Source organism: Phyllobates terribilis, unplaced genomic scaffold (assembly GCF_046119375.1).
Source record: "Phyllobates terribilis strain yellow unplaced genomic scaffold, ASM4611937v1 Scaffold_8__6_contigs__length_399053987, whole genome shotgun sequence".
Classification (NCBI taxonomy): Eukaryota; Metazoa; Chordata; class Amphibia; order Anura; family Dendrobatidae; genus Phyllobates; species Phyllobates terribilis.
The window spans coordinates 386867151-386879278 of record NW_027362768.1 but is presented as its reverse complement, the minus strand read 5'-3'; the positions used below and the strand labels follow the sequence as shown (position 1 = coordinate 386879278).

At 53.1% G+C, this 12128-nt stretch overlaps 1 protein-coding gene across 4 annotated transcripts in view; it reads right to left on the bottom strand.

Moving 5' to 3' along the window:
- Positions 1-12128, bottom strand: part of DOCK3 (dedicator of cytokinesis 3) — a 260038-nt gene that overhangs the window by 155300 nt on the left and 92610 nt on the right. For all 4 annotated transcript variants that reach the window (XM_073645146.1, XM_073645148.1, XM_073645145.1 and 1 more), the window contains exon 3: positions 9971-10011. In XM_073645146.1, the coding sequence (XP_073501247.1) occupies positions 9971-10011 (41 nt within the window). The remainder of the gene's footprint in view (positions 1-9970; positions 10012-12128) is intronic.

The window sequence follows — 12128 nt, the reverse complement described above, 5'->3', positions numbered from 1 at the left end:
ACAACTGCAATTACCAGGCAGGCTCCAGGACAACTGCAAGTACCAGGCAGGCCCCCAGGACAACTGCAAGTACCAGGCAGGCTCCAGGACAACTACAAGTACCAGGCAGGCTCCAGGACCACTGCAAGTACCAGGCTTGCTCCAGGACCACTGCAAGTGCCAAGCAGGCTCCAGGACAACTACAAGTACCAGGTATGCTCCAGGACAACTACAAGTACCAGGCAGGCTCCCAGCCAACTGCAAGTACCAGGCAGGCCCCAGGACAACTTTTGCACCTAGGATGAGCATAGTTGTCACATGATGTGTAGGGGCGGAACATGGCATCTTTATTGCTGGATGTTAGAGGAACTTTTCATCTTACAATCATCTTGAGTTTAGTCATTTCTAAAGAGAGAGACGGCGCAAAGACGAGACGGCGCAAAGACGAGACGGCGCAAAGACGAAGGAGAGAGACGGCGCTGTGACGATACAGCTTATAATCTTAATCAGCTAGACAATTAGATTTGTTAGGCCAAGAGAAATACACTATTGTGTTCATGTTGACTTGTAAATGTGTGTGTATGTATATTTCAGTGGCTAGTCAAGAAGGTCATATTATTTGTATAACATTGATTTTTGTCTACTCTTGGGTCTATGAACAGTGAATGTTTGCTAAATATGTTGATTAACCTTTGTTTGGACCCTGTGGCTTGTTGACTCACAAAATAGGAGGAGAAACTATGCAAATTCATTAAATGCACAAACAATGAGACCTGAGCCCTGTGGAATGATATCATCCCTAACCCTTGACCTGTGGATGAGTACTTAAAAAGGATTCCCACAGAATCCCACAATGTCTGTCTGCAATTTCATCGTTCTTCTCAGCTAGATTTCTAAAACTTAACATGGGACAAAACTGAATTCATCATCTTTCCCCCACCTCATTCAACCCCCCCATCTGACCTATCCATCAAAGTGAATGGCTGCTCACGCAGTCCCACAAGCTCGCTGCCTTGGGGTAACCCTGGACTCTGATCTCTCCTTCAAATCTCATATCCAAGCCCTTTCCACTTCCTGCCGACTCCAACTCAAAAATATCTCCAGGATCCGCACATTCCTCAACCACGAATCTGCAAAAACACCAGTGCATGCCCTCATCATCTCCCGCCTCGACTACTGCAACCTCCTGCTCTGTGGCCTCTCTTCCAACACTCTCGCACCCCTCCAATCTACCCTAAACTCTGCTGCCCGACTAATCCACAAGTCCCCCCACTATTCCCTGGCCTCTCCCCTCTGTCAGTCCCTTCCCTGGCTCCCCATTGCCCAGAGACTGCAGTTCAAGACCCTAACCATGACATACAAAGCCATCCACAACCTGTCTCCTCCATACATCTGTGACCTAGTGTAGCGTCGGCGTCCCTGACTCCTGCTAGGCAGGGACGCCGTTCCCCTCACCTCTCCGCTCTGTGCCCGGCGTCTTCCTCCCGCTCTGCTGGCAGCGCGCGCTCCTCCCCGGTTACTGTGCTTAGGGCGCGCGCGCGCTCCCCCTCTCTTAAAGGGGCCGCGTGCGCCGCCCTAAGGAGTCCCCGGCCAATGGCCGGAGGACCTCTCCATATATAAGGCACCTCCTCCAAGATGGAGGTGCCCGAGCAATGTTGTAGCATAGTTCATCACTCTGCTTCAGCCCTCAGGTCCCGTTTCCAGTTACCTGCCAGTTTCCTGTCTGACACCTGCCTGACTCGTGTCTATCTGCTGTTATTCCTGCGGTCCGACAGTCTGCCTACCAGTCCTGCCAGTCTGTCTATGGATCCGTCTGCCCGCTCACCTGGGAGAGCTCACCTGCTACCTGCCTGCTAGCCTACCTGGAGGCTCTGCCGTCACGTGCTGTGACCACCTGCCCGTCCAGAGAATCTTGCCCGCTCACCTGGGAGCGTCCACCTGCTACCTGCCTGCTAGCCTACCTGGAGGCTCTGCCGTCACGTGCTGTGACCACCTGCCATTCCAGAGACTCTTACCCGCTCACCTGGGAGCGTCCACCTGTTACCTGCCTGTTAGCCTACCTGGAGGCTCTGCCGTCACGTGCTGTGACCACCTGCCCGTCCAGAGAATCTTGCCCGCTCACCTGGGAGCGTCCACCTGCTACCTGCCTGCTAGCCTACCTGGAGGCTCTGCCGTCACGTGCTGTGACCACCTGCCATTCCAGAGACTCTTACCCGCTCACCTGGGAGCGTCCACCTGTTACCTGCCTGTTAGCCTACCTGGAGGCTCTGCCGTCACTTGCTGTGACAACCCGCTTGTCCAGAGACTCTCGTCCGCTCACCTGGGAGCGTCCACCTGCTACCTGCCTGCTTGCCTACCTGGAGGCTTAGCCATCACTTGCCGTGACCTCCTGCCCTCTTACCCAGAGACTGTCCCTGTCACTTGCCGTGACCTCCTGCCCTCTTACCCAGAGACTGTCCCCGTCACTAGCCGTGACTGCCTGCCTGACTTCCCTGGGTGTCACCCGCTTCCTTACAAGCACTGCCCCTTTGTATAGTTGCTCTGTGGTTCCACCTCCCAGACCCGTTACACCTAGTCTCCCGGTACATACCTGCACGCAGCCTCCGATCCTCACAAGATCTCCTTCTCTACTCCCCTCTTATCTCCTCTTCTAACAATCACATACAGGATTTCTCCCGTGCATCCCCCCTACTCTGCAGCGCTCTACCCCAACACATCAGACTCTCGCCTACCATGGAAACCTTCAAAAGGAACCTGAAGACCCACCTCTTCCAACAAGGCTACAACCTGCAGTAACCCTCGCTCCACCACTCCGCTGCACGACCAGCTCTACCCTCACCTACTGTATCCTCACCCATCCCTTGTAGACTGTGAGCCCTCGCGGGCAGGGTCCTCGCTCCACCATACCGCTGCACGACCAGCTCTACCCTCACCTACTGTATCCTCACCCATCCCCTGTAGACTGTGAGCCCTCGCGGGCAGGGTCCACGCTCCACCATAACGCTGCACGACCAGCTCTACCCTCACCTACTGTATCCTCACCCATCCCTTGTAGACTGTGAGCCCTCGCGGGCAGGGTCCACGCTCCACCATACCGCTGCACGACCAGCTCTACCCTCACCTACTGTATCCTCACCCATCCCTTGTAGATTGTGAGCCCTCGGGGGCAGGGTCCTCGCTCCACCATACCGCTGCACGACCAGCTCTCCCCTCACCTACTGTATCCTCTCCCATCCCTTGTAGACTGTGAGCCCTCGCGGGCAGGGTCCTCGCTCCACCATACCGCTGCACGACCAGCTCTGCCCTCACCTACTGTATCCTCACCCATCCCTTGTAGATTGTGAGCCCTCGGGGGCAGGGTCCTCGCTCCACCATACCGCTGCACGACCAGCTCTGCCCTCACCTACTGTATCCTCACCCATCCCTTGTAGACTGTGAGCCCTCGCGGGCAGGGTCCTCGCTCCACCATACCGTTGCACGACCAGCTCTGCCCTCACCTACTGTATCCTCACCAATCCCCTGTAGATTGTGAGCCCTCGCGGGCAGGGTCCTCGCTCCTCCTGTACCAGTCGCTGTCACATTGTGTTCAAGATTATTGTAAGTGTTTTTGCTATGTATACCCCGATCACATGTAAAGCGCCATGGAATAAATGGCGCTATAATAATAATATGTTTCTGTAGCAGGAGACTTGAAACAGAGATTGGAAAGAGACTTTGCAAGGAGAATCAAAGTTCAGACTCTCTCAGATCATCAGCCTGGAAGCATGGTTTTAACCAAAGAGACACAGATTTGGATTCTACATGATTTCGGCCTAAGGGTATACGGCCCTGACTGGAAAGATCCGTATCTGCTCCATTGACCATCAGAGAGACCATGGATACGTTTGGGGAGACCAGGTTGGGACGATGAAGTCACATTGCCCCACGGATATGTTGCTTGGGGTTGCCAGGTGGGATCCTCCAGTTATCTGGAACACACGGAGACATTCGGAGAAGCCAGATTGGGATCCGCCAGTCATCTGGCCCCATGGAAACTCTCGGAGAGGCCAGGGTGGGACCCTTGGGTCTCCTGGCCTTGTACCTTGATAGACTGCTAGCTTCCTAAGAATGCCACTACCTTCTCTTTGTGGGGGCCCGCCAGAAAAGGGGGGCCACTGGTTGAGGTAGTTGGCCCTGGAAGACCCAAAGTCGCAGTTGTTCTATACCAGGCGGGCGAACAAGGAAGGGTGAGACTGTGTAATGTTGCACCATCTTTGGCATTTGCTGGGACTGTTCTGTGTGTTTATTGTCCGTTTGGTGGTTCAATAAAGTATTGCCACGCTGTGTTACCCTCACCCTGTGTTGTCTGAGTAGTGTTACGCCCACGGAAGATCCTGGGTCTTCACAGGAGCAAAGACGAGAGAGAGGCGCGAGACGGATCAGTGAGCAGATGACATTGAGGTGGAGGAAGGCATCCAAAGAAAAGTAGTGGCCGGCAGCACTCACTGTAAAGGACGCACGTCCATATTCCTAAAGGAACCCACTCGGCGGTATAACGGTATGTAAGAAAAGAAGACAGCTGTGCACATTCGCTCGGCTCCATACCGGGGCAGGGGCTGCGCACGTTCCCTTGGCTCCACACCGGGGCAGGGGCTGCGCACATTCGCTCGGCTCCACACCGGGGCAGGGGCTGCGCACGTTCGCTCGGCTCCACACCGGGGCAGGGGCTGCGCACGTTCGCTCGGCTCCACACCGGGGCAGGGACTGCGCACGTTCGCTCGGCTCCACACCGGGGCAGGGACTGCGCACGTTCGCTCGGCTCCACACCGGGGCAGGGGCTGCCCACGTTCGCTCGGCTCCACACCGGGGCAGGGGCTGCCCACGTTCGCTCGGCTCCACACCGGGGCAAGGGCTGCGCACGTTAGCTCGGCTCCACACCGGGGCAGTGGCTGCGCACTTTCGCTGGGCTCCACACCGGGGCAGGGGCTGCGCACGTTCGCTCGGCTCCACACCGGGGCAGGGACTGCGCACGTTCGCTCGGCTCCACACCGGGGCAGGGACTGCGCACGTTCGCTCGGCTCCACATCGGGGCAGGGGCTGCGCACGTTCGCTCGGCTCCACACCGGGGCAGGGGCTGCACACATTCGCTCGGCTCCACACCGGGGCAGGGGCTGCACACATTCGCTTGTCTCCACACCGGGGCAGGGGCTGCGCACGTTCGCTCATCTCCACACCGGGGCAGAGGCTGCGCACGTTAGCTCGGCTCCACACCGGGGAAGGGGCTGCGCACGTTAGCTCGGCTCCACACCGGGGCAGGGGCTGCGCACGTTCGCTGGGCTCCACACCGGGGCAGTGGCTGCGCACTTTCGCTGGGCTCCACACCGGGGCAGGGGCTGCGCAAGTTCGCTGGGCTCCACACCGGGGCAGGGGCTGCCCACGTTCGCTCGGCTCCACACCGGGGCAGGGACTGCGCACGTTCGCTCGGCTCCACACCGGGGCAGGGGCTGCCCACGTTCGCTCGGCTCCACACCGGGGCAGGGGCTGCGCACGTTTGCTCGGCTCCACACCGGGGCAGGGGCTGCACACATTCGCTCGTCTCCACACCGGGGCAGGGGCTGCGCACGTTCGCTCGGCTCCACACAGGGGCAGGGGCTGCGCACGTTCGCTCGTCTCCACACCGGGGCAGGGGCTGCGCACGTTAGCTCGGCTCCACACCGGGGCAGGGGCTGCGCACGTTCGCTCGTCTCCACACCGGGGCAGGGGCTGCGCACGTTCGATCGGCTCCACACCGGGGCAGGGGCTGCGCACGTTCGATCGGCTCCACACCGGGGCAGAGGCTGCGCACGTTCGCTCTGCTCCACACCGGGGCAGGGGCTGCGCACGTTCGCTCGTCTCCACACCGGGGCAGAGGCTGCGCACGTTCGATCGGCTCCACACCGGGGCAGGGGCTGCGCACATTCGCTCGGCTCCACACCGGGGCAGGGGCTGCGCACATTCGCTCGGTGGGGTTCTTCCTTCCTGACTCCTTTTTATAGATTGCGGCTTTCAGCACTAATGAACTGTTAACGAGCGTGCAATTACTTATGCTAATGTACAGCTGGAGGCAGGAGGGGTCCGCGCCTCGCGCCTCAGTAATACCGGGGAGGGGGACACAGAACATGGCCGCTCCCTACGCCTCTAGACTACATAACGGGGGGCACCCCGAGGCTGCAGCTGGAAAAACAGACACGGACTGAGGGGCCGGGCACACAACAGAGGGGGAAAGGAGGCGTGAGAAAGCGGATTATCACCAGTCGGCCCACGGGGTGCAAGGATTGACGACGAGGGGGCACAATGGTGGCAGGACAGAATCTCGTTTGCATCTTTACTGACACCTGACATACTCTGTGCTGCTGGGGTCCCTGCTCTTTGTAACTTCTGTCTATGACTTCCAATGAGATCAGCATACTCCTCTCCTGAAATACTCTGTGCTGATGTGACCTTGCGCCTTTCATTACGGAAGGCTCAGAGAGACAAACAAGACCTAGAGGTAAAGCCGCTCATCCGCGGACACAATGTGCAGGCTCCACAGCTCAGAGTAATCAGCTTTTCCTCTGTGCTGCTGTTATTTTTGTGCAGTTGAGGACAGTCGTTGCCCTGGGATGTCCTCCCCTCCCCCCCGCAGCGCACACTGTCAGCAGAGCTCCGGACGCTCGCACGCCAGGATAATGGCAGTGCTCTGGATCCGCATGGCGGAGGAGCGAACACGCACAAATGTAGCAGAAAAGACACTAAGAGGCGGCAAACACAGGGGGGACACCGGGAACGCAAAGCACTCCGACCGGTCAGACTGGGCAGAGGGAGCTGTGCACCTGGGCTGCGTACAGTTTACGGCGGAGACTTTATCTGCACACACAATTACATCCATGTAAAGGTGGACTCCCACCATAGACACTGATTACACCGCGCTCCAAATTATTCTGCAGATTGGACATGAGTGTCATAAAGATGTAATTTTGTGTTTTTCCCATAACCTCATGGATGGTTTATGTCTCGGGGTCTTTGGATCACGGACATCAATCTCAGACCCCTGTGATAATTAGCTGCCAAGTGTCCAATTAAAGGAAAACTCCTTATAAGAAGGACGTTCCACATTATTAAGCAGCCGCAGGTTTCCAGCAATATGGTAAAGAAAAAGGATCTCTGCTGCCGAAAAGCGTCACATAGTGCAAAGCCTCGAACAAGGTATGAAAACATTAGATATTTCAAGGAAACTTAAGCATGATCATCGTACTGTGAAGAGATTTGTGGCCTATATAGATCACAGACAGGTTCCTGCAGATAAAGGCATAACGAGGACGGTTCCTGCAGATAAAGGCATAATGAGGAAGGTTTCTGCTGATAAAGGCATCGGATTAAGAGAGCAGCTGCTAAAATCCCATTACAAAGCAGCAGTCAGGATGGTGAAGCTGCTGGAGCACCTGGAGTCTGCGAACCTCGAGGTGTAGGATCCTCCAGAGGCTGCAGCTGTGCATAATCCTACTATTCGGCCGCCCCTAAACAGCGCTCAGAAGCAGAGACGCCTGCAGTGGCCCCAAAATACATGAAGACTCATTGTAAACTAGCCATGATTACTGACGACGCCGTTAAGCCTGGATGGTCCAGATGCATGGAGTAGTGGCTGGTTGGTGGACGGCCTCCATGTCCCAACAAGGCTGCGACGTCAGCAAGGAGGTGGCGGAGTCATGTTTAGGGCTGGAATCATGGGGAGAGCTGGTCGCCCCTTTAGGGTCCCTGAAAGTGTGAAAATGACCTCAGCAAAGTATACAGAGTTTCTGACGATCACTTTCTTCCTTGGTACAAAAACAGGAACCGCGCCATCCGTAGAAGAATCCTCTTAATGCTGACAATGTCCCATCTCATGCTGCAAAGAAACCTCCGAGTCATTGGCTGCTATGGGCATAAAAGGAGAGAAACTCATGGTGCGGCCACCACCCTCCCCTAACCTGAGCCCTTGTGAGAACCTTTGGAGTGTCCTCAGCAGAAGATCTATGAGGGTGGAGGCCGATCACATCAGATCAGCAGCTCTGGGGGAGATTCTGACATCTTACAAAGAATGTAGGATGAATTACATCATAGAGTACTGAAGGAGATAGCAGAGGAAATTATTCAACCACTCTCCATAATCTTTGAAAATTCTTGGAGAACAGGAGAGGTCCCAGAAGACTGGAGAAGAGCGAATGTTGTCCCTATCTTCAAAAAGGAGAAGAAGGTGGACCCAGGGAACTATAGGCCGGTGAGCCTTACTTTTATACCAGGAAAGAACTTTGAACAAATGATTAACATGTATGAAAGTACCTTTATGAGAATGAAGAGAGTAACCAGAGCCAGAATGGGTTTGTAACTAATAAGTCATGTCAGACTAAGTTAATCTCCTTCTATGACAGAATCACTGACTGGGTGGATCAGGGAAACGCAGTAGCTATAGTATATCTTGACTTCAGCAAAGCATTTGACAAAGTATCTCATACTATCATTATTAAAAAATGACCATGTATGGAATGGACAAGGCTGCAGTTAGGTGGATTCATAACTGGCTTAGTGATCGGACTCAAAGAGTGGTCGTAAATGGCTTCACATCCAGCTGGATGAATGTCTCAAGTGGGGTACCACAGGGCTCCGTCCTGGGACCTGTATTGTTCAACATCTTTATCAATGATTTAGATGACGGAATTGAGGGTAAACTGATTAAATTTGCTGATGACACAAAGCTAGGAGGGATAGCTAATACTAGAGAAGAGAGAGAGAGGATTCAAAAGCATCTAAACAAACTGGAGCAGTGGGCAGCAACCAACAGAATGGTTTATAACAGGGAAAAATGCAAAGTACTACATCTGGGCAATAAAAATGAAAAAAGCATCTACAGAATGGGAGGAATAGAGCTAAGCAACAGTACATGTGAAAAAGACTTAGGTATACTAATAGATCATAGACTGAACATGAGTCAACAGTGTGATGCAGCAGCAAAAAAGGCAAATACAATTCTGGGATGTATTAACAGAAGCATACAGTCTAGATCACGTGAGGTCATTATCCCCTTCTACTCCTCTTTGGTCAGACCTCATCTGGATACTGTGTCCAGTTCTGGGATGTATTAACAGAAGCATACAGTCTAGATCACGTGAAGTCATTATTGGTCTTTACTCCTCTTTGGTCAGACCTCATCTGGAATACTGTGTACAGTTTTGGGCACCACATTTTAAAAAAGACATCGACAAACTGGAGCAAGTTCAGAGAAGAGCGACCAGAATGGTGACTGGTCTGCAAACCATGTCCTATGAGGAACGGTTACAGGATTTGGGAATGTTTAGCTTGCAAAAGAGAAGACTGAGAGGAGACTTAATAGCTGTCTACAAATATCTGAAGGGCTGTCACATTGTAGAAGGATCATCTTTATTCTCATTCGCACAAGGAAAGACTAGAAGCAATGGGATGAAACTAAATGGGAGGAGACACAGATTAGATATTAGGAGACACTTTTTGACAGTTAGGGTGATTAATGAGTGGAACAGGCGGCCACGAGAGGTGGTGAGTTCCCCTTCAATGGACGTCTTCAGAGTCTGGACAGACATCTGTCTGAGATGGTTTAGTGAATCTTGTATTGAGCAGGGGGTGGACACGAGGACCCCGGAGGTCCCTTCCAACTCTATCCTTCTATAAGTCTATGAATTCAAGCAGAAACTCTCCAAAAACTCACAAGTTGTATGGAGGAGAATTGTGGAGGCGACATCCCAGAAGCTCCGATGTTACATGGACGGCGTTTATCCTCTGACGGTCGATGTTTGGCCGTTGTACGACTCGTCTGCATTCAGGAAAATGGCATCTGTGTAATAATTTGGGAAGCGGTGTAGATGTGTGGGGTCTCTAAATTCTTATACCCCCATAACCTCTCTTGACCCTCGCATATGTATCATGCCCCACCATCCTGTGACACACATCGATATCTCGACAGGTTTTCACACTTTTTTCTTACCTTTGCCTTTGGGTTTTTGATGGAGGATCCTCGGTACCAACCTGCAAAACAAGAAGATCCAGTCAAGATTCATCCAAACAGGTGAGACCTCCATCTACTGTAGAAGTCCTAGGAGGGTCTGCAGACAGCGCGGGGGACACCCTGTAGGTACAGTCTGATGGGAGTGATAATGATCACCACACTCTCTTCACTTTTAGGGTCTGGTGGAGGTCAGGGGGCAATAGGGTGCAAGAATGAGACCTCAATAAGGGTGGGGATGGCTGGATGGACATAGGCTATGGTTGCACGAGAAGGGTCTATCGGAGAGATTTCTGGGGAGAGAAAGGGTTAATACTTTTAATCCAGAGACGATACAATTGAAGTTACATTATTTCCTCTTCTCTGGGTCTGGGGTGTGCGGGAGACATGGTGGCAGAACCAGGAGGCGAGACAGCCGCAACCAGTGACTGATCCTGGCAACACATCCGCCATCCGTGCACCCCCCTATAGTCTTCATTATATGTAACAGCCAACCTCGTCCTGCTCTCACAGCGGAGGGATTGTTACTATTTACCAGAGGAGTCATCAATCATCAGCCTGGAGTCCAGGAGACATCAGTATAGACAGAGACAGCATGAGGAGCGGTGGCTGCAGACAGGATGTCATAATGTATCTCTGTATACAGGGAGCTCCCCCTAGTGGAGGCTGCAGACAGGATGTCATAATGTATCTCTGTATACAGGGAGCTCCCCCTAGTGGAGGCTGCAGACAGGATGTCATAATGTATCTCTGTATACAGGGAGCTCCCCCTAGTGGAGGCTGCAGACAGGATGTCATAATGTATCTCTGTATACAGGGAGCTCCCCCTAGTGGTGGCTGCAGGCAGAATCTTATCATGTATCTCTGTATACAGGGAGCTCCCCCTAGTGGCGGCTGCAGACAGGATGTCATAATGTATCTCTATAAACAGGGAGCTCCCCCTAGTGGTGGATGCAGACAGCGTCTTATCATGTATCTCTGTATACAGGGAGCTCCCCCTATTGGTGGCTGCAGACAGGATCTTATCATGTATCTCTGTATACAGGGAGCTCCCCCTATTGGTGGCTGCAGACAGGATCTTATCATGTATCTCTGTATACAGGGAGCTCCCCCTAGTGGTGGCTGCAGACAGGATCTTATCATGTATGTCTGTATACAGGGAGCTCCCCCTAGTGGTGACTGCAGACAGAATCTCATCATGTATCGCTGTATACAGGGAGCTCGCCCTAGTGGAGGCTGCAGACAGGATCTTATCATGTATCTCTGTATACAGGGAGCTCCCCCTAGTGGCGGCTGCAGACAGGATGTCATAACGTATCTCTGTATACAGGGAGCTCCCCCTAGTGGTGGCTGCAGACAGAATCTTATCATGTATCTCTGTATACAGGGAGCTCCCCCTAGTGGTGGCTGCAGACAGAATCTTATCATGTATCTCTGTATACAGGGCGCTCCCCCTAGTGGTGGCTGCAGACAGGATGTCATAATGTATCTCTGTATACAGGGAGCTCCCCCTAGTGGTGGCTGCAGACAGAATCTTATCATGTATCTCTGTATACAGGGAGCTCCCCCTAGTGGTGGCTGCAGACAGAATCTTATCATGTATCTCTTTATACAGGGAGCTCCTCCTAGTGGTGGATGCAGACAGGATCTTATCATGTATCTCTGTATACAGGGAGCTCCCCCTAGTGGTGGCTGCAGACAGGATCTTATCATGTATCTCGGTATACAGGGAGCTCCCACTAGTGGTGGATGCAGACAGGATCTTATCATGTATCTCATGTATACAGGGAGCTCCCCCTAGTGGTGGCTGCAGACAGGATCTTATCATGTATCTCTGTGTACAGAGAGCTCCCCCTAGTGGTGGCTGCAGACAGGATCTTATCATGTATCTAGGGGAGAAAACAAGGGGATCTGCTACTTTGGATCTAATCCTTATAAACAGGGAGGAAATGGTTGAGGAGGTAAAGGTGGCTGGGACCCTAGGAGGCAGCGATCATGCTATTATAGAATTTTGGATAACTAGAGGAGGAAGACATGTGAAGACTCAAACTTCAAGGTTAGATTTTAGAAAGGCAGATTTTAAGAGACTCAGAAAGAGAATAGGAGGGATCCAATGGCTGGATGTCCTTAAGGACAAAAA